This window comes from Macrobrachium nipponense, chromosome 22 (assembly GCF_015104395.2).
Source record: "Macrobrachium nipponense isolate FS-2020 chromosome 22, ASM1510439v2, whole genome shotgun sequence".
Lineage (NCBI taxonomy): Eukaryota > Metazoa > Arthropoda > Malacostraca > Decapoda > Palaemonidae > Macrobrachium > Macrobrachium nipponense.
In genome coordinates, this window is record NC_087213.1 from 68,368,184 (window position 1) to 68,390,522 (window position 22,339).

A 22,339-nucleotide genomic window follows, 5' to 3' on the forward strand; every position below is an offset into this window, starting at 1 on the left:
TAGCCAAAATTTTAGGAAAGTATTTTAAAATGGCTATGGCATTTTTACCATTATTACAGAAGCTGGTCTAATAGAACTTACATAATCCAAGTGATACTTTCCAATTATCATAATTTGTATGTACGTAATTATAATACAGGCAGTCCCCGGGTTACGACGGGGGTTCTGTTCTTGAGACGCGTCGTAAGCCGAAAATCGTCGTAAACCGGAACATCATAAAAAATCCTAAAAAAACCTTACTTTTAATGCTTTGGGTGCATTGAAAACTCTGTAAACTGCATTCTTATGGCATTTTTCATCAAAAAAACCTTCAAATATAGATTATTTTGCATTTTTGGTGTCATATTTCATCTGCCAGATGGGCGTTGTAGGCGTCGTAACCCTGGAACATGCGTTGTAACCTCGGAACGTCGTAAGCCGAGACCATCGTAACCCGGGGACTGCCTGTACAGAAGCTGGTGTACTGTGTTTTTAGATTTTAATTTATTTTTAGTATTTTATCATTTTTATTAATTACTAACCAATGCAAATGAAAAAACCTCTGGCAACAGTGACCCTGGAAGACTGACACTAGACATTCTTTAATGAGCCGCTCTTGTTCCTTTGTATTTTGCTTAAGGGCAAAAACTGGTAAATTGCTGTTTTCATAATGGTTTCAATCACGTTCAGGTTCTTAAGGTTGCCTTTTATATAAATATAATCTTTATGGGAACTACTGTATAGAACTTATGAGTTTTATATTCCTTTTTTGATGCATAGCATATCACTTTAGAGTTTACTGTACAAAACTTTAGTGGGTAAAACAATTACAGTGGTCCCCCCGTATTCGCGGGGGATGCGTACCAGACCCCCCCGTGAATAGTTAGAACCCGCGAATGTTTGGAACCCCTATGAAAATGCTAAAAACAGCCTATTTTGTTAGTTAAAACTCAAGAAAAACCCACTAAAAATTTTCATACTTGGTTTTTTAAATAGTTTTATCACAAAAAGTGCATTTTATGATGAAATTCATCAAAAAAACCAGGAATTTGTGGATATTTATCATAGAAAAATACAGCGAATGAGCGAATTTTCCGCGAATAATGCAGGGAAACATTCCCCAGAGAAATCCGCGAATGTGTGAGTCCGCGAATCTGGAGAACGCGAATACGGGGGGTCCACTGTACAATCATAATTAGTAGTTGATAATGCAAGAGGGACTGAAAAAGTTATTAGTTTGTGGAATGTGCACCTTAACTTATTTTGCTGTATTATTTTAATTTTTTCTCATTTCAAAGATTTTAGATCATAATGGAGAAATATTTCAAGGATCAAATTTTATCTCTAGGCAGCATCAGAGGAGAGTGAAGAAGATAAGGAAAACTTACCAGTGTTACCTGAGGAAGAATCCACAGAGGAGCCTTCTGAATCACCACCTAAAACAAGCAGAGATTCTTTGTCACCAGGGCCAAATTTCCTCTTTGTTCTTTCCGGTATTCCAGATGAAGAAAGGGAACGTTATATAGCAATAATTGTTGGGCTAGGTGGAACTATGACTGCAGACCAGCACTTTGATGTCAGGTGTACACATGTTGTAACCACAAGACCCACTCGTTCAGAGAAGCACTTAGCTGCCATAGCTTCTGGGAAATGGCTGCTGCATGTTGGTTTCCTAGAAGACTCGGGAAAAGCCGGAAGGTTTGTAGAGGTATGGAAAGAATAGCTTTCTTTTATGAGGAATTTTTCCTTTTTACTTTTGTCTCATTCTTTTTAGTTTACATGTAGAACTATGTCTTAATTGTTATAAGTCCGTGTTAAGTTTGATTTTCTTTGTTGCCAAACCCTATGGGTATCTCGAATCTAGAATGTGGTTTATAACTTGTGGCTTAACCTTGCCCGAAATGTTATCCGAGTTGTTGGGATTGAATTTTAGGAGCTAAGCAATTTTGTTACCTGTTGATTTCTTCCATTTTGATGCAGGAAAAAACCTATTTTTGAGCCACTGTGAGTCCTCAAACCCACCCACTTCCCCTGACAAAAAGGCATGGGACCAGGGTGAATAATTACCCTGTATAGATTTGAAAACAGTAATGAGTGAAAGGGTTGGCATGGAATGCATTGTTGCCATGACAGATGGCCAACATGTGTGACATTGTTGCCATATCTGAGGGTAAGGAATGGGAATTGAACCTAGGCAGCCACTGTTGGCAAAAGAAAGAGCCCTCTTGTTTTAAGTTCTATAATCTGTCAGTGTTCACTATAAAAGGCCACCCCTCCCCTGGAGACCTTGAGAGTAAATCCTTTGAGGACTCACAGCGGCTACCAAAATAGGTTCTCCTATGTCAAAATCTCTCTTGAGCTCTGAATGGTCCTAGTGCTTATAGTAGAATTTTCACAAATTAATCCAATTTATTATAAACAAACCATTTGCCATTAAACAATTACATATAATTACATACACTTACTTGTAGAAAATGTCCATACTATATGAAAAAGGAGCAAGAAAAAACTTTTCTCATGTTCCCTTTAGTTTCTTTCCACTGCTGAATATCTAGCCTTTTCAGTTTTACTTCATTACAATTGTCAGTTCTTACATTAGAACAGATCCTTCTGGCATGCCTGAAAAGTCTTTAAATGTGACTTGGTTTTGTTAAACTTCTTTATAATAAAATTAGAAGTTAAAGTAATATGCTTGTGTGTATAACCTAGGTAGATACTGTAGCATGAATTAAGTAAAAATTTGATAAAGTGAACTGTAATTGTTTCTTATCATGTTTAATATATGTTATTTCAGGAGGAGCCATATGAACTTGGCAACCCTTCAGCAAAGTATATTTCTGCAATGGATAGAGATACACTAGAATATAAACTTTCTGTGTGCGCACGAAGATGGCGTTTGGCTCTAAGTCAGGACAAAAGGAAACGAGGGGCTTTTCATGGTATGAAGGCATTAGTCCACACCAATCGTGACCGCAGTGAAGCATTCACAAGATTAATTCTTGCTGGTGGTGGAGAAGTGATATCAGCAAAGTAAGTAAAAACATTACCCTTATTATAATAAGAATTCATTGTTTTTGTTTATTACATCTTTCCCATTTTAGGAACATTTTCATGACTATAAAGCTCCACATGAAATTAGTTCTCTCTACTCTCTTCTGTTTTGTGTTTTCTTTCACAATTCCCATCTAGTCAAGGTCTTCATTTCTTGCTCAATTCACTAATGTTGCAAAGAACTTATAAGTACAAAAATATCAATAGTTTGAAATGCAGTTTATCACACCAAATCTGACTTAACATTATAGCCCATCCTAGCCTATCTTAAACATGCTTTTAACACTTACACTACCCTACAGTTGGGCAAACTCTTCAACACACAAGGTTTAAAGTTTTGAACGTCTTACATAATTTATTGAGGTATAATCTTCTAGAAGTGAAAAACAGAATGGTTGTCTGGGTACCCACCATTAAGGGGGCCGGCTGGAAGCCTTATACATACATATATGGGGGTATAGGGCGAAAAATGCAAAGCCATGAAAAAATTCATGGAGCTTCATATGGCAATTGAGAATACGTATACAAAATATTCAGTCAAAATTCCTCTTACTTTCGTAGTTACAGGGTAATTAGTAAACATAACTCAATAAGCCAAAAACATTGATCCGTACAAGAAAATGCAATATTTCGTATGTTATTGTAAATTTTGGTAATTATTGCCAAAGAAATTGTGAGCAGTGGCATCTGTAGAGATTCCATGTGTCGCAGAAGGGAAGTCAGTCAGCTACCAAGTTCAACCACGATTCAGTGCGAGCACAAACCCCAAGTAGTCTACACGTTCGAGTTTTACCTCTGACATTCGCTTGCTTTTACGTATGTTTATCTTTGTTTCGGGAAGAATTTCATCATTCCAATGAAGAAGAGACAAGCAAAACATGTCGCCAACATACAGAAGAAGAAAATTCGCTCTAATATGATTACAGAATATCATAATATACGTGATATTAGCGTAGTTAGTAAAGAGAGAGAGGGAGGGTTGCGTAGTAACTAACGTCCCCGTCTTGCCTGACGCACACGTCACACTGTGCCCCAGGGTACGATCTTTGAGCAAAGGGATCTTCATTTATGATAAATAACATAGTTTTGGTTTATTAATACCCAAAAAGGAATATGAAATTCATAATAATCATGATTTATTAACATTGTCTTTGTAAAAAGAGGGTACAGTGGTCCCCCCATATTAGCAGCGGATGCGTACCAGGACCCCCGACAATCGGACAAAAAAATGTTTGATTTTTTTCGGAAGAGTTACCGCACGGACGTAAAGGAAATTTTTTTTTTTTTTTCATAAATTCACCATAAATCGAAATATTGTGCTAGAGACTTCCAATTTGTTGCAAAATGAAGGTAAATGATTGAATATTACTAGAATATGAGAGTTTTAGCTTACAATTGCGTTTTTTTACCATTTCGGTAGAGTCAAATTTGACCGAAGGTTGAAATTTTGGCACTTATCGTTATTCATATGAAAATATTTCAAAACTGATAAAAACTACAATCATGAGTATTTTTTGTTGTATTCTACATGAAATTGCACACATTTTCATATATAATACTCCATGTAACGGCTTATTTAAAATGGTGCAAAAATTATGTCAAAGTGACGAAATAATTTCTGAGATATGTCACTGATACGTTTTAGTGCGATAAACAAAACACCGCATTGAGCTCCCAGCATCCCCCAAAGCGCATGATTCAAAAGTTTTCGGCTGGTAGGCCTATAAGTATTTTTCCGCAAATTTTTAAAAAACTTTTTTTATCGACATACCATGTGTCCAATTGGCACCCGACAGACAATTTATGTCGACGTTTAATACGTCCAATCGGCGTAAGAGGGTTAATACACAAAAAAGAAATATACATTCATAATAATCATTATTTATTAACATTGTCTTTATAAAAATACGAAAGAAAACTGTGAATGCCTGTATCTCAAAACTATACTTATTGACCTTCAAAATCTATCTTCTCACTTAGTTTTAAAGCTATAACATTGAAATTTGTTTTATAACTCAGAAAGACATTATAGAACAATCAAACCAAGCCCTTTTTTCTCATTTTTGTTTCGTCTTCTTCTTCTTCTTCTTCTTCCCCCCCCATTTATAGGGTTTATTTTTTTACCATAATGAAAAATTTATATCTAGCAAAAAAATGACTTTTAGAAAAAAAAAAAAAACTCATTTGATCGGAGGTCTACATCAGGTCTATATCTGGTAGTAATCACAGGTCTTATTATTAAATATCAAGGGAGGCGGTAGAATTTCAAAAACTATTTTCGGGATAAATCGCCCTGGCGTCACAAAACTGAAGGTCAGAGGCGAAAATCATATGCGGTTTGGAGATTTCCCAAGTCACCTTATTAAGTGGTATGAATATCAAAGTCTGTCCTTAAAAAATGGCATTAGCTGGCCAGCCCCCTTAATTCAGTCTGGATTGTTATCTGGGTAAGCAGCATACTTTTCTGTATCTGGTCTTCCACCCATTTAACAAGTAAGTTTTCCATCTGATCAATCAGCCCAGTGGATTTTACTGATGTTAAAAATTTCACATCATTAATTTGCTTTTCAGCCTCAACTATGGTCAAGATCATTGATTGTGAAAGTCAGAGTTCTTGTGTGATAGCTGTTAAGGCATGCTACCTTTGTGTTTGGCATTTTTCTCAAGTTTCTCCTCAGTAGCAAGACACAGATATGTGTTTTGTAGACATGCATAAAACAATGTAGGAGGGTATAAAAAAATAGTAGCAGCAACATGGAACACTACGCAACTGATTGTATACACTTGATACTACTTGCTGCTTGAATGCCCAGCATTCACGAGAGTATCACACTGGTTTCTGCTGAAGCTGAAGGAGTATTCTCATTACTATTGCTGTCTGAAGTAAAATTGTTACAAAACAGCCATCAAAACCTGAGTCTGTGTTTGTAGTTACATTGGAATTCAGTTTCACTGTTTGACTTAAAAATCTTACTCTGCCTTTTGTTTGATTTGTCTCTTTTAGTATTAGTAAATTTTAACTCGCAAGAACTTGCATTTATATCATTGTATTTCATCCCTTTGTGCATACTCAGTCCTTATTTTTTGTTTTTAGATTCAAAATATATGATGAATTTTATTAAGCAAGCCTTGTATACCGTGTGGTGTTTTATTGATTAAGGCATCATCATCTGCATATTTTGTCTGTCAAAAGTCTAAAGTTTCTTAGTCTGACCCTTGTCTTCCATATCTGACTATTTATTCCTTTGTAAAATCTTTGAGAAATACAGACAGCAGAGATTAAATAACATTCCCAACATTTAATAATTCACTTGCCAAGACCCCATCAACATTCTCTTTGCATCTATTTTGTTTACAGATAAATGAATTTACTTTATATATTTGGCAGAATGCCAAAGCAATTCAAGATCTACCTTGATTTTGGTCTCTGAACACTGTCAAAACATCTTTTTATGATAAAGAAAAGCCATCTAAAAGTTATTTGAAATTTTATCTGCTGCTGCCCATTATATCTTGTCTTCAACTTTTAGAAATCCTGCCTTTTTAAAAATCAGCTTAATCATTGCAAAGCTCTATCAATTTATTTTTCCACTGTGTTGAGAGTAAGCATATTGACTACTTATTACAACCAATATAAGTGCAGTACCTCCATAGGTACCATATTCAGTCAGTGTAGACTCAACAGAAATATATTTTCAGTACAATATTTTGTACAATACAGTAGTACTTAAATTGGGACAATCCCCGAGATGCAATCAAATTTACAAACTATTCATAGGTTATTCATAATTTAGAAACAATTATAAAAGAATTGTAGTTTCACAATATATTAATATACTATTTGATAACTTTTTTTTTTATTTCAGGCCACCATACAAAGCTGTGGAAGATGTTACTCATTTCTTTATTGAATTAAACAAGAATCCAGCACACATTGACTTAGCTTATTATGCATCTCAAAGAATTCCATGTTTAAATATTTTATTTCTTAATGAATATCTGGTAAAAGACCCTTTACCAGATGTGTCAGACTATTTCATCCCAGAATACAAGGAAATCTTGAAGGACATGAGGTAAGGAGCATAAATTAAAAATCTAGTTAAAATTTGCTTCAAACTAGAAACAAGTTACCCGTGGCCTATTTGGTAATTTAAAACTTAACTGTGTTTATTGGATTTAAATGCAAATCAATTACTGCATTAAGGTGTTCAGTTGGATTTGTGTTAGATGTGGATACTCTACAAAACAAATACTTGAACAATTTGAATCTGAACACTGATGGAGATTCAAGATTATTGTATGTTACATGGATGATAAATTAATTCTGAATACCTTTCCTTTATATGAATCAGGTCAACAAGATATTTTTATTAATAATCTTTTAATCAGTTATCCTTTTGTGGGTTGGTTAAGAGTTTTCTTTGTTCTCTTATCTTGTACACTGCCTCAATTGCCATCTGGCTAAGGTATTCAGCTATGCGCTTTTTTTTAACATGTTATAGGGCCATCTCAGTGGTCTCTATTCTGCTACTCCCCATTAGCATAAAGGTATACCACTTCCAGTGTGCCATGTATTTTGCATGGCACCCTAGAAGGTACCCAATAAGTGCATGAATTTTAGGCTGCGTGCCCCAGTTCTAAAGGTTCTGTTTGCATCCCTTGTGACTGTTGCATTGGTTTCTGCCCTTAACCCTCTTACGCCGAAGCCCTAAAAATCAAAACCTCTCCTGTATGCCGGCGCCGGTTTGGAGTGAGCGCGGAAGCGGAAAAAATAATTTTTTCAAAAAATCACAGCGCGCTTAGTTTTGAATATTAAGAGTTCATTTTTGGCTCATTTTTTTTTTTCATTGCCTGAAGTTTAGTATGCAATCATCAGAAATGAAAAATAATATCATTATCATATGTAAATAATGCGATATATGGTAGCGAAAAAAAAATTCATAGATAATTGTATTCAAATCACGCTGTGCAAAAAACACAGTCAAAAGATAACGAGTTACTTTTTTTTCCGTTGTATTGTACACTAAATTGCAATCTTTTTGATATATAATACATAGTAAAACAATGAAAGCAACACCGGAAAAATATTATCACAAAATGATGTACGAATTCGTAATGCGCGGACGTAAAAAAATGTTATTTTAAAAAATTCACCGTAATTCTAAATATTGTTCTAGAGACTTCCAATTTGTTTCAAAATTAAGACAAATGATTGAATATTACGATACTGTAAGAGTTTTAGATTAGAATTGCAGATTTCGACCATTTCGGACGAGTTAAATTTGACCGAATGTCGAAATTTTTATATATATATTTATTTATATGTACATATTTCAGAGATGGAAAAAAAAGTAGCAACCTTCAATTATTTTTTATTGTATTCTTCATGAATTTGCGCACATTTTGATATATGAAAACTCTATAAAAAGGCTAATATGAAAAGGAGCAAATATTAGGGTAATGCAATGTACGTATTTCGGAGACTTGCGGCCGCGAATCGGCGCGCGGAGTGAAGGTAAATATATTTTTCAAAAATTCACCATAAATCACAATATTGTTTTAGAGACTTCAGATTTGTTTCAAAATGAAGAAAATTACGGAATATTACTAGGCCGTAAGAATTTTAGCTTACAATTGCGTTTTTTCAACTATTTCGGTAGAGTCAAATTTGACGCGAAACGTGGTTTTTTTTTCTATTTATCGTGATTTATATGCAAATATTTCGAAAAAAGAGAAAAGCTACAACCTTCAATCATTTTTAGTTGTATTTTACATGAAATTGCGCACATTTTCATATATAAAACTTTATGTAACAGCTAATTTTAAATGGTGCAAACATTTCGACAATCGCACAAAAAAATTCTGATTTTTTCGGAAGAGTTACCGCGCGAACGTAAGGAAAATTTTTTTTTTTTTTTCATAAACTTCACTATAAATCGAAATATTGTGCTAGAGACTTCCAAGTCGTTGCAAAATGAAGGTAATGATGAGTATTACTAGAATATAAGAGTTTTAGCTTACAATTGCGTTTTTCGACCATTTCGGTATAGTCAAAGTGACCAAAAAGTTGAAATTTTTGCACTTAACGTTATTTTATAATGAAAATATTTCGAAACTGATAAAAGCTACAACCATGGGTTGTTTTTTGTTGTATTGTGCATGAAATTGCGCACATTTCCATATATAAAACTTTATGTAACGGCAAATTTAAAAGGGTTGGGGGCAAAACATTAGGACAATCGCACAAAAAAATTTATCGGAAGAGTTATCGCACGAACGTAAGGAAAAAGTTTTTTCATAAATTCACCATAAATCGAAATATTGTGCTAGAGACGTCCAATTTGTTGCAAAATGAAGGCAAATGATTGAATATTACTATAATATAAGAATTTTAGCTTACAATTGCGTTTCTCGACCATTTCTGTAGAGTCAAAGTTGACCGAAGGTTGAAATTTTTGCACTTATCGGTATTTATATGAAAATATTCAAAACTGATAAAAGCTACAATCATGAGTATTTTTTTGTTGTATTTTACATGAAATTGCGCACATTTTCATATATAATACTTCATGTAAAGGATAATTTAAAATGGTGCAAAAATTATGTCAAAGTGACGAAATAATTTCCGAGATGTGTCACTGATACTTTTTAGTGCGATAAGAAAGAAATTCGCGCTTGCGCGCCTGCGTAGCGATTGTAAACAAAACAACGCCTTGATCCGTGAACTCCCAGCATCCCCCAAGGTGCGTGATACAAAAGTTTTCGGCTGGTAGGCCTATAAGTATTTTTCCGCGAATTTTTAAAAAAACTTTTTTTGAGCCGACGTATGATAACGTCCACCTCAGCATACGGGAGACATTTTGACTCGACGTTTAATACGTCCAATCGGCGTAAGAGGGTTAATTTACTTCTTTGATACCTCTGCTTTCTTAATTAGCTGTCCAGTGTGTGTAAATTTAGTATGCTCCAATTTTTACTACATTTAAAAACAAATTCATCGGGCAAGTCATATGAGGAACTGGTTTTGTCACTCACATTTTGAATATAAATAAGTAATGTTCTGCTTTCTAATCATCTGCTTATAATTAACCCTCTTACGCCGATTGGACGTATTAAACGTCGAGTCAAAATGTCTCCCGTATGCCGATTGGACGTATCATACATCGGCTCAAAAAGTTTTTTTTAAAAATTCGCGGAAAAATACTTATAGGCCTACAGCCGAAAACTTTTGTATCACGCGCCTTGGGGATGCTGGGAGTTCACGGATCAAGGCGTTGTTTTGTTTACAATCGCTACGCAGGCGCGCAAGCGCGAATTTCTTTCTTATCGCACTAAAAGTATCAGTGACACATCTCAAAAATTATTTCGTCACTTTGACATAATTTTTGCACCATTTTAAATTATCCTTTACATGAAGTTATATATGATAAAATGTGCGCAATTTCATGAAAAATACAACTAAAAAATACTCATGATTGTAGCTTTTATCAGTTTTGAAATATTTTCATATAAATAACGATAAGTGCAAAAATTTCAACCTTCGGTCAACTTTGACTCTACAGAAATGGTCGAGAAACGCAATTGTAAGCTAAAATTCTTATATTATAGTAATATTCAATCATTTGCCTTCATTTTGCAACAAATTGGACGTCTCTAGCACAATATTTCGATTTATGGTGAATTTATGAAAAAACTTTTTCCTTACGTTCGTGCGATAACTCTTCCGATAAATTTTTTCGTGCGATTGTCCTAATGTTTGCACCCTTTTAAATTTGCCGTTACATAAAGTTTTATATATGGAAATGTGCGCAATTTCATGCACAATACAACAAAAAACAACCCATGGTTGTAGCTTTTATCAGTTTTGAATATTTTCATATAAAATAACGTTAAGTGCAAAAAATTTCAACTTTCGGTCAACTTTGACTCTACCGAAATGGTCGAAAAAACGCAATTGTACAAGCTAAAACTCTTATATTCTAGTAATATTCAATCATTTACCTTCATTTTGCAACGACTTGGAAGTCTCTAGCACAATATTTCGATTTATGGTGAATTTATGAAAAAAAAAACATTACGTTCGCGTGGTAACTTCCGAAAAAATCAGAATTTTTTTGTGCGATTGTCGAAATGTTTGCACCATTTAAAATTAGCTGTTACATAAAGTTTTATATATGAAAATGTGCGCAATTCCATGTAGAATACAACTAAAAATGATTGAAGGTTGTAGCTTTTCTCTTTTTTCGAAATATTTGCATATAAATCACGATAAATAGAAAAAAAACCACGTTCGGTCAAATTTGACTCTACCAAAATAGTTGAAAAACGCAATTGTAAGCTAAAAATCTTACGGCCTAGTAATATTCCGTCATTTTTTTCTTCATTTTGAAACAAATTTGAAGTCTCTAAAACAATATTGTGATTTATGGTGAATTTTTGAAAAATATATTTACCTTCACTCCGCGCGCCGATTCGCGGCCGCAAGTCTCCGAAATATGTACATCGCATTATCCTAATATTTGCTCCTTTTCATATTAGCCTTTTTATAGAGTTTCATATATCAAAATGTGCGCAAATTTATGAAGAATACAATAAAAAATAATTGAAAGTTGTAGCTTTTTCCATCTTCGAAATATGTGCATATAAAAAATATATATATTAAAATTTCGACATTCGGTCAAATTTAACTCGTCCGAAATGGTCGAAATCTGCAATTCTAATCTAAAACTCTTACAGTATCGTAATATTCAATCATTTGTCTTAATTTTGAAACAAATTGGAAGTCTCTAGAACATTATTTAGAATTACGGTGAATTTTTTAAATAACATTTTTTTACGTCCGCGCGTTACGAATTCGTACATCATTTTGTGATAATATTTTTCCGGTGTTGCTTTTATTGTTTTACTATGTATTATATATCAAAAGTATTGCAATTTAGTGTACAATACAACGAAAAAAAAGTAACTCGTTAGCTTTGACCGTTTTTGCACAGCGTGATTTGAATACAATTATCTATGAATTTTTTTTTTTTGCTACTATATATCGCATTATTTACATATGATAATGATATTATTTTTCATTTCTGATGATTGCATACTAAACTTCAGGAAATGAAAAAAAAATGAGCCAAAAATGAACTCTTAATCTTCAAAACTAAGCGCGCTGTGAATTTTTGAAAAAATTATTTTTTCCGGTTCCGCGCTCACTCCAAACCGGCGCCGGCATACAGGAGAAGTTTTGATTTTTAGGGCTTCGGCGTAGAGGGTTAAAAAAAAAGAGGCTATATACCTGCACCTGAAAGCAGATCTGGAAACATGGAAATGACAAAACTTGCAGCAAGAGGAAAGATCACCAAAGCAAGCTGCCCTGTAGTAAATTCTTTTACTCAACAAAATACTTCTAAGTTCCTTCTGCTCTCTTGACTCCCTATCCAGTGACTGTAACTACCATGCTCCAGTTTTCACCACTTTTATGAACAAATTCGTTGGGCAATGAGAAACTGGTTTTGTCAATCTAATTTTGAATAAGCAGTGTTCTGCTTTCTAATATACTACTTATAAATGTACAGTAACAGAAGCTATATAACTGCACTTGAAAAAATCTGGAAATATGGAAATGATAGAACTTACTAACAAAAGGAAAGATCACCAAATCAAGTTGCCTACAGATTCTGGTATCCACAAAGTTGTTATGTGTAAAGTGGTTGTCTGATAAGTGTTATGATGCTGCCTTAGAGGGTATATACCTGGAGTTGCAATCTCTATACCAGTAATACATAGCTCGGTGGTCTTCTACTAGGGCAGTGGCGCTGCAAAGCCTTGCAGCCATCTTTAAAGGTCTGAATAACCTGCAAATTGAACGGGGTTAGTGCAATTGTGAATTTTTCATCCTTAATGCTTAATGAGGTGGTGTTTAGCGAATTTTTAGGATTTAGTAAGTGTTAAGTGAATGTTTATGAATAATTCTTTAGTGAATTTTTAATTTAGGGTTTAGTGAATGTTTACTGAGTATTAAGGGTTTAGTGAATGTTATTGAATGTTTATTGTGTTATTGAGTCTAAGTGCAATTAACAGATACAACAGGATTGAACAAAAGAAGAAAATTGAATTTATAGAAAGTGTACAGTATGGTGAACTGTACTGACTAGGAAACCGATTTTGTTGGTGAAAATGATCATGATACTTGGTTTCCACCTTACATTGGAAATTTTCCTCTGGACAAAAAAGGAATAGCCATTCTTAAAATGGATTTACATTAGGACAAAAAAAAAAGAATAGCCATTCTTAAAATGGTTTTATATTAGGACAAAAAAAAGGAATAGCCATTCTTAAAATGAATTTACATTAGCTCTGTTCCTTGCAAATTAAAAAAAATTTGTTTACCAGAATATGAATAGTAAAGGTAAATCATGTACTCCCTTAATAAGATGGCTGGAGGTAAAGAGCAGTAAAATTATTTACAGGAGAAAGACTTAAAGCCAAGTTGGCATCATCTGTCAAGGTACCACGGAAGGCTTGTTTAAAGGAGATAGGTGAATGTAGAAGTAGGAAAACTTAGATATACAAAATAAGATCTAAAAGCCTATTGTATTTTTTATAAACATGTGTTTAGGAATTAATAATCTTCCATGCTAGCAAAATTATAGTTGTGAAGGGTCTCATTCCAAAATGAAAGGCACTATCTAAGAGAGATATTTTCTGGCATCTTGCATTACAAGTTTGAGCAGAGCCAGTATTGGCAGGGAAAGGAAAATCATGCTTGTTCATTATCTTGTAGCCATATTAAAAAACTTTATATCTAACATTGTGTAAAACGATAAACATGAACAAAATTAATTTGAATGTGTTACTCAGCTAAATGTATAAGTACTTCCATAAGAGAGAGAGAGATACCCATTTACAGTTAAGAGTGATTTTGCTAGTGTGACAACATGAGCACCATTTTGCACCTCCTTGGTTGGCAGCACATCACAATATGCCGAAAATCGGTCCATGTGATGACACCTTGATTGGTGGAGTGTAATCAATGAGTATGGAGTTCATTTAACCCTTCCAAATAGAGAATATTAAAGGGGATGAGAAACTAGCAAATATAGTCAAGAAAGTGGCAAAGTCATTAGAATCTCATGACTGGTGGTTTTATAATTCTAAACTGTTGGTGTGGAAAACAGATGCTCCTAACTAGACATGTCATTTTTTAAGTTTATCAAAAGATTTATGGAAAAAATTTGTAGGAACATGAAGAAATATCAAAACACTCTGACCCATTAACAGTAAAATGTATAATTTATCCATTGACAGTAAAATGTACAATTTATCCAGTATTAAAGACAATATTATAAGCTGGAACTAGTCAAAACGAGAGGAAACAGCATGAAATTTTATCAGTAAATGATTAGTTCTTAACACTTACCACCTGCTGTTTTTATGATAATTTTAGAGTAGGAAAATTGGTAATTTAATAAAACTATTTAATAAAACAGACATACATATTCAATATTAAAAAACTATGTACTGTCGGCCAAAAAACTGGTGGTAGAGTTTCATAATTTTTCATTCACTTGCCTGACGCACGATTCATGCCTTATTTATCTATTTTTCTATTTAAAGATAGAAGAAATCATATGTAATGACGTTAAAAACAGCCACTGATATTTTTAGAACATTATTTTATGTTATTGTGCAAAACTATTTTCCATATAGCAAAATTGACGTAAACAAAACGAAGTGATAAAAAACGTCATATCACAACCACTAATATACATTACCAAATAGATAGGAGTCACCCTTAACTAGTAGTATCGCATAAACATAGCCCTTACATTATCATTTCAATATTAAGTTGAAGGTAGTTGAACTATTCCATTTCTTAAATTTTACAGAAAACCTTGGAATTCACAAAATGCTATAAAAAAAAAAAAAAAAAAAACAATAACCTAACAGTGAGAACCATGCAACCTCACTCTATTGCTTTTGATGTCATTGTGTGCACGGGAATCTAATGTCAATGTTATTTATCAGTCTAAGAAACATCCCTCGATGAGCGAGAGAGAATTATTGCACTGCATTCGGTGTAAGTTCCTGTTGGAGAGATATCAAGAAAGCTTAATAAACCAGAGAATCATACATAGATGAATCAAATTGTTTAAAGAACGGCAAAGTTTAGAATATGGGCCTAGAGGTGGAACACCTCAAAGCACCACAAGAGAGCAAGACAATACATTGGTGTAAATGTTGCTGAGCAACATTCATTTGTGAATTTTGAATTCTAGTGCCTCGTCACGATATTGCTGAACCAGGAATCATGACTAGTTCTACGCTTATGACTGGTGTCTGATGAATACTTTAGATGGAGAGGAAGAGATTTTTAAATCTACACTTCAAATCTTTGATAGGTGTCTAATGAATAAGCAAACTTATCTTTGATGGATGAGAGATTCAGTTAGGCTTACTCTTTTTGTTTTGTTTTTTATCAGTGGCCAGTGAATACCACGGATAGGGAAGGAAACAGTTTCAATGATGCATGCATTTTTTTTCTTCAAAACCTAAAGAATACATTGTATTGGGAGATACTTTATTAACATCGGCCTAATCCCTCCATCACTCCTATACGCCACCTCCGCTCTCTTCTACATCTCAGGTGACTCGATCCGACTTCACCCTACGAACTCCATCACTTGAAAGCATCACTAATGATAACGGTTATTTTAAAATCCCCTGCACCGACAACGTACCCCTTAAAATGCATGTTCATAAAATATTTTCTGCTCAAAGAAACTTTATCTTTCATCCCCCAAAATGTGTGTATACACTCGTGTTACACCCTGTATGATTGTTGTAGCCGTGAAAGAGCAACCCTTGATTAAAGAAGTAGGTTTTTCTTGAAAAAAAAAAACATGAAATAAGACTTAAACGAGAATGTCACCTTTCATATCTCTTATCCTTTCAGCTACTTATAATATGCTTATGGCAGTAGGTCTAGGTATACATGTGAAACAAATTTTAATTAATTTCTATTTAGAAGAAATGAATAGCTACAGAAAAATCAACCAAAGAAAGCTTTAATGAAAGTAACCCTTTCTTATTGTATTCGTCAGTTTTGACTCCCACAGCTTTCCGTGTCCAAATGAAACAGATGATATGCAAGGAATTCGATAAAAAATAAAAGACTGAATTATATTTATTTGATTTTTTTATGATTGCTTTTTGACTTTGAATAGCTAGGTCTGGGTAAATTATGTTAAGCAATTATGAAAAGGGTAAGAAGAACGGCAAATATGGCTAATAAAACAAGAATGATGGGAATAATCAAATAAAGCAGATTAATATATACATTGTCGATTTAAATATCCATTCATATTACGTATCTGAGAGAGTATACTGCTGAAAATAGACCTAGGCTAATCATGTGTGAAAATCAGAGGTCCAATTTAGGCCCACTAAATGTGTTCATGCAAATTATTTTATTGATCAAAGGACAAAATTAGTTTAATTAAACATTGTTTTCAAAGAATGGTAATGCCTTGATGTATTATTTGTTGGCTGTAGGAGACGAAATGACAACACCCCAGTGCAGTACAATATGTTGAGTCAAGACTCGAGCAGTAGCAAAGCCAACTTCAAAATGCTTGGGTATGCTGTCGCGAAGCTAGAGTTAAGAATAAAATTAGAAATAGTGGACCCATCAGTATATATTTTCTTTACTTTGCAAAATAATTATCTTTAATATGTTGAATAAGTCTACTCAATTCTAGTAATTTATTTCTAGTATAGCACCTTTGAAAGGAAATTTTATTTATTGTTAAGTAAATAATCTGGCACCTGCATATGGCAATATTTCCATAACGAACAATGAATTAAGAAACTACGCCAATTCTTTGTTGGCCGACATTACTAGCAACAATGTGAATAGCATATTGAGAGTTGAAGCATTTTAGACTACTTAAGCTGGTAGACACTTAATATCTCTGGGTTACTGAAGCTGGTAGACACCTAATATCTCTGAAGTCACTTAGACTCCTCACTAACTGTGTGACTCAAGTTATATAAATTTGTATTTACCATTAGTATTAATTAAGCTTGCAAGCAGTTCTCTTCTGTCTTCTTTCCTTCCAGTTTGTTTTATTGGCATCTTTAGTGTTACTTTCAAAATGCATGGACGAGTTCAGTGTTTCAAGACCAGTAAGTTTATTCTAATTAAATGTTTGTCTTTCAGGTAATTATTTACTTTGAAAATAGTTTCAACGAAGCTTTCACAGAACAAGAAACATCTTTGGGTACCTACTGCAATTAATCTTGCTTGTACAAGAATAAAAAGTTTCATTTTGCACATAACTTGCAAGTGTTTTGTAAATGATTTAATGATTAGTAGCCACCACAATCAGGAGTTTTACTGTACTATATGTAAACTAGTGGCAAAAACTACTGGTGTGTATGAAATGTTTCTTGTCATTTAGTTACAATAATTGCCAAGGCCATTAAGTGTATTCATAAGTCAGACAATTTAATCCCATACTGTAATAAAATATTTTTAAACTTTTCAAAACAAAAATATGAACATGAAGTAGCCTAGGGCAACAATCAGCCATTGGTTTATTTTGTGTGTAGGATATTTTAAAGCAACAAATCAGCATAAATTGCAAAGAAAAACTTACAGAAATGCTTTTGAAGCAGGAAATTTGTAATTTTACTTATGCTTAGCTATCAGGATGTCTTGTAGTGCTTTGAATCATAATTGATTGTTTTCATCTTATTTCAGTGATGCAAATACAAGCCTTCTAAGACGACGGAAAAAATGAGTCTGTTGGTAACAAGAAAATTTTGTGATAATTCTAAATGCAATATATTTTCAAGAAATTAACCCCCTCTTTTTATTCTCTTAATTTCTCTGTCATACTTGAACAATCTTGTACACTTCTGAGGGATATTGTGCCCCAGAAAAATGTAAATATTGTAGTATATTTTCACTTGCCAAGTATTAAGTAAGATAAACTGTCCCAGCACTGTATTAGTAACAGAAACTGATACACTTTATTTGCTACAGTGAATATTGCCTAGAAGTTTCATAAGGGCCATGTATATCCATTACTTTTGCTTTGAAATCTACAAATGTAATGTGTTATTGAACTTTCATTTTCAAAGTATATACTATCTACAAAACTCAGCATTTTGAAACCTTCTAGCCATTCACAGTTTGTTGACATCTCCCAAACAGCGGCATAAAAGTTCTGTTCTTGAATGGACTAATTCAAAGATAAGAGGAGTATTATTGATGTCTTTTCCATAAGGCTGTACATGGAAATTGTAAAAATGTAAATAATTTGAACATTTCTTTTAGAAATCTTGTTTGACTGGGATGGAATTAAGAGCAGTTTTAATGTAAGATATTTTTTTATTTTGACATTTTGTAATCAGTTTTAGAAAAAAAACCCGTTAAGAGTTGCTTTTTAGTCATTCAATTACTGTTCCTGTAATGATGGTAATTTGTCTTCTAAATTTACATAAGTGAAATTTTATACTGAGAATGTAAGTATTGCATGCAGGTTTAATGGCTACCACTGATTGGCCATCAATTAGTTTTTATGAAGAAATTCACTGTATAGCTTATCGGTAGTAATACTACATTATTTATCAAATACTGACAGGTGGCCTAAAGCAGTAAATGGAATAACATACTTGAAAGGAACCTGGAACTAGATAATACTATTGAACCAATATTTTAGTTAAATGTATCTCTGGTGCTGTAACTATGGAAAACATTTAAAATATTTTTTATCTTTGTATTTAATTTCCTTTTGTTTTATTTGAAAATTGGTGAGTCATTGGAGATTAATAGTAATTCAATTTTATGAAATTCTTGTTGACAAACCACACACTGGGTTTGACAACTAGAAATTCATAAATTCAAATCAGAGAGGAGTTTGTAGGGTTTGGACACGAGGTAAAGATATAAGGAGATGAAGTACAAATATCTACACTTGGAACTGGTAGAAAGCCCAATGTTCATTACTACAGTTTGTAGAGGAATAACAGCAAGACTGAAAAAAGGAGGCAAGAAATGGAGGTAAAGCAAAGTAAAATGCTAAAAATTGGATGCAGCTGAGGGCCAAAGGGATGTTGTAAACACCTTTTAGTAATGCCTACAATACATCAATTGAGGTGTACTGATGGCACTACCCCCTCCAAGGGGTGGTTTGATTATTCTATAGTATTATAGTTAATAATATTGCTCTATTCTTATAGGGCTCACCCAAGGACTGTGTTCTGAAATAGGTGGAAACAGAACAAGATAAAGTTAAGACAGCGTGGACAGCTTAAAGATATTAGACCAATGAAATTAGGTAAAAATAGAGCAAGGTCAAGTTATACCAAATGAGATTAGACTGAAGGATAGACAGTAAGTCAGAAAGCACTGCAGCTGTAATTAATGCAGAGTTGATACTGTACATACACAGCATACTGTGTAAAACACAAAGTGGTACTACCTTGGGGTAACTTTTGAGATTTCAAAGCAGGCAAAAAGATCTAAACATGAAGAAAACTGTCCAAAGCCTCTAGTTTTACTAGTGTGTCACTTGAAATACTATTTAGAATGTGTAAAATAAAATATACAGTGCCAAAAAAGTAGTTTTTAAATAATAAGCATTAAAAAACTAGATCCCTGGTAAAGCAGCCATAGCCAAGTTTGTAAGAAGTATGACAAAAATCCTATAAATAAGGGAAATCACTGAAGTTTAATATAATGAAATGGCAGGATTTGTGAAAGGATGAACAAATTAAACCTACAGTAGTATCGAGTCACCAATACAAAAATAAGGAATTCTAAATGGTGGTGATATAATCCCCAGCTAGATATAACTCTTCTCATGTACTGCAACTGAATCCACTAAGTAGAAATTCAGCTGTAATCAATCTAGCTCTTTCCATCTTGATACCTGACATTCTGCTCTTGTTTGAAAAGGGGAATGTTCTTTCATTAAAATATCATGGCTGACTAGTCTCAAGGCAAGGATAGCCAAGCCAACTGTAAACAACTGTTGTTCAACCAACATGCCACACGGGTCCTTATCCCCACTGCTATCCTTAAAACTAAGTTCTCTGACTATTTCTATCAAAAGCTTCCTCTGCTAAGCTCTTATTCCTCCTACCACTTTCTCATGCCATTTAATCCTTTTGAGTTTACCTTGACCTTCTAAAAGGTTCCTCTCAAGGCCCTCCACATGCCCTTGCCACTCCATCCTTACCACATGCTCATGCCATCTCGACTTCAACTCACCACATCAGTGATCTTTATTACACCTGAATTCTTCATTTTCAAGCCTCTCGCACAGAGAAATCCCCAAAATTGACCTCTGGATCCTCATATTTATTCAACCCAGCTTCTGTTCCTCCTTCCATTTCAAAACCATATATCAACACTGGTCTGGTTATAGTAGCTATTCATTTTCAAGTTACCTTGCAATTTTTTTTTTCTGCCACACGCTATCACCTCCCATTACTCCGATTCTTTTTTTTTTTTTTTTACTCCTGGCTTAGTTTCGGGTGATTGAAATTTTGTACCTGATCTAAATTATCTACATTTTATATATGAGGCCGTCACTCGAACAACCGTCTATCTGCAAATTTTCGGATTGTGAGTTATACATACTTTCGAATTCAGCAACTCTTCTTCTATATATGTACTGTAATGATAGCTATAAGAAATAACAGTAGATAGGGTAGTGTAAAAACAGAGAGAGAGAGAGAGAATAAAGTACAGTGAAAATAATGAGAAAGAGGAGAGAAAATAATCAGAGTATGTACAGTGAAAATAACGAGAGAGAGAGAAATGAGCTTTGGTGTGTGAGCCAGAATTTGATCAACAAAACCTTAGTCTCAGGAAGTTGAACCATAACACCATTGCACTTAAAATCTTAAAAACCGTCATAAAATCTTTGACCTGTGACCTTGCACCAAACTTACTCAGCTTCTAGCAAGAATGCAGCTCCGCCTCCAGGAAGAGGTATTAATAAGTTAAATTATTGACTCGTCTGAAAAAGGAGGAATTAACATGTTAACCCCACCTAAAAGGGGATAGGGAAAAAATAAGGAAACACCTCTCCACGAATCAAGACTCCAGTTGGGTGGAGAACCAAAATCTACACCGCCTAAGGTGGTGGTGCCGAATTCGAACCGAGGGTGGCTGAATTTCAGACCGACAGAAGAAGCCAGAGAGGACTGGCAGCCGTCGTTGAGTACAGAAGCAGAAATATTGCCAGAGTCCAAAAAAATTTATAAGTTTTGTAGTTGTACTTGTAACTCTAATTCTTTGCACAAGTAAAGAAAGAAACTCTGCCGTTCATCTCATTCAAACTTCTCCTGAGAGACTAAGGCTACAAAGATTACTAATCCAGAACTAACATTAAGAAGAAGCATAAAGTTAAACATAGAACCAGACTGCAGAACGAATTATCAAGAAGAAGAAGCAGGTAAGCGATCATATAACTCGAATACACACTTACAAAAAAAACCACCACATAAAATTGGTGCACCACATATAACAATACTAGTGTTTAGAAATTGTAAAAAAAAAATGTTTTTGCATTCATAACCTTGGGAGAGTGAGAGTAACTAGAATGATAAATGTACAATATATTGTCATTCCAATGTTGACAAACTATTATTGTACTTTCTCACTTTGGTTTTTTGCAGTTATGGTGTTGTTTGAGGTACAGTTTGGATAGGAAGATAATATTTACACACATTTGTAAAGAGCATGCTTTTAGCTTCATTTTGAAAAAAAGAATGATGTCAACATAAATATTAACGGAAGATGATAATATAAACACTGCACAACTTCAATCGCGTTTTTCTCCAATTTGTGTTTTGTGCAAATACGCAGTTGTTTGAGTGACGGCCTCATATAACCTGTTCCCTTTCTGTTTGCTGGACACCATAACCTATTTTACCTATATTTACATCTCTAACACTCCATTCAAGAGATTTGTAATTCTTCAGTCTGCTATAATCCAGATAACCTAAGGATGCCCAAACAGCCGCCATATTATTGGACTCCACATCTGAAACAAAGGAAGCTGGAGGGGAGCCTTCTCTCCTGAGGGAGTGTGATCATCTCCCACAAGAGAGGGAGCCTCATAAACATAAATCTATCCCATGCACTGCCCGATACTACCAAAGACGAATCAATGGAAGAAAAGGACAGGGACATGGTAACAAAAGATGCAGGAGGAAGACTACAAGAAGGTGATACCAAAATGTCTTTGGAGAGGCAAAAAACCATCCGGTGTTCCTTCTTCTAATAGAATGCCCT

General features: G+C 34.0%; 2 protein-coding genes across 6 annotated transcripts in view; one reads left to right on the forward strand and one right to left on the reverse strand.

Annotated features, from left to right (window-relative positions):
- LOC135198778 (DNA topoisomerase 2-binding protein 1-like) overlaps window positions 1-18,802 on the forward strand; it is a 116,850-nt gene extending 98,048 nt beyond the window's left edge. For 2 of the 4 annotated variants that reach the window (XM_064226705.1, XM_064226706.1), the window contains 4 exons: window positions 1,328-1,687; window positions 2,774-3,009; window positions 6,897-7,103; window positions 17,789-18,802. In XM_064226705.1, the coding sequence (XP_064082775.1) occupies window positions 1,328-1,687; window positions 2,774-3,009; window positions 6,897-7,103; window positions 17,789-17,828 (843 nt within the window). In that variant the 3' untranslated portion in view covers window positions 17,829-18,802. Of the gene's footprint in view, window positions 1-1,327; window positions 1,688-2,773; window positions 3,010-6,896; window positions 7,104-17,245 lie in introns of all 4 variants that reach the window. The other 2 variants (XR_010310884.1, XM_064226707.1) reach the window with 2 other exon arrangements.
- LOC135198779 (oxygen-dependent coproporphyrinogen-III oxidase-like) overlaps window positions 12,309-22,339 on the reverse strand; it is an 86,553-nt gene continuing 76,522 nt past the window's right edge. Inside the window, exon 10 of one of the 2 annotated variants that reach the window (XR_010310886.1) lies at window positions 12,309-12,878. The gene's annotated coding sequence lies outside the window, so the exon portion shown is untranslated. Of the gene's footprint in view, window positions 12,879-14,125; window positions 15,112-22,339 lie in introns of those variants that run through there. The other variant, XR_010310885.1, reaches the window with a different exon arrangement.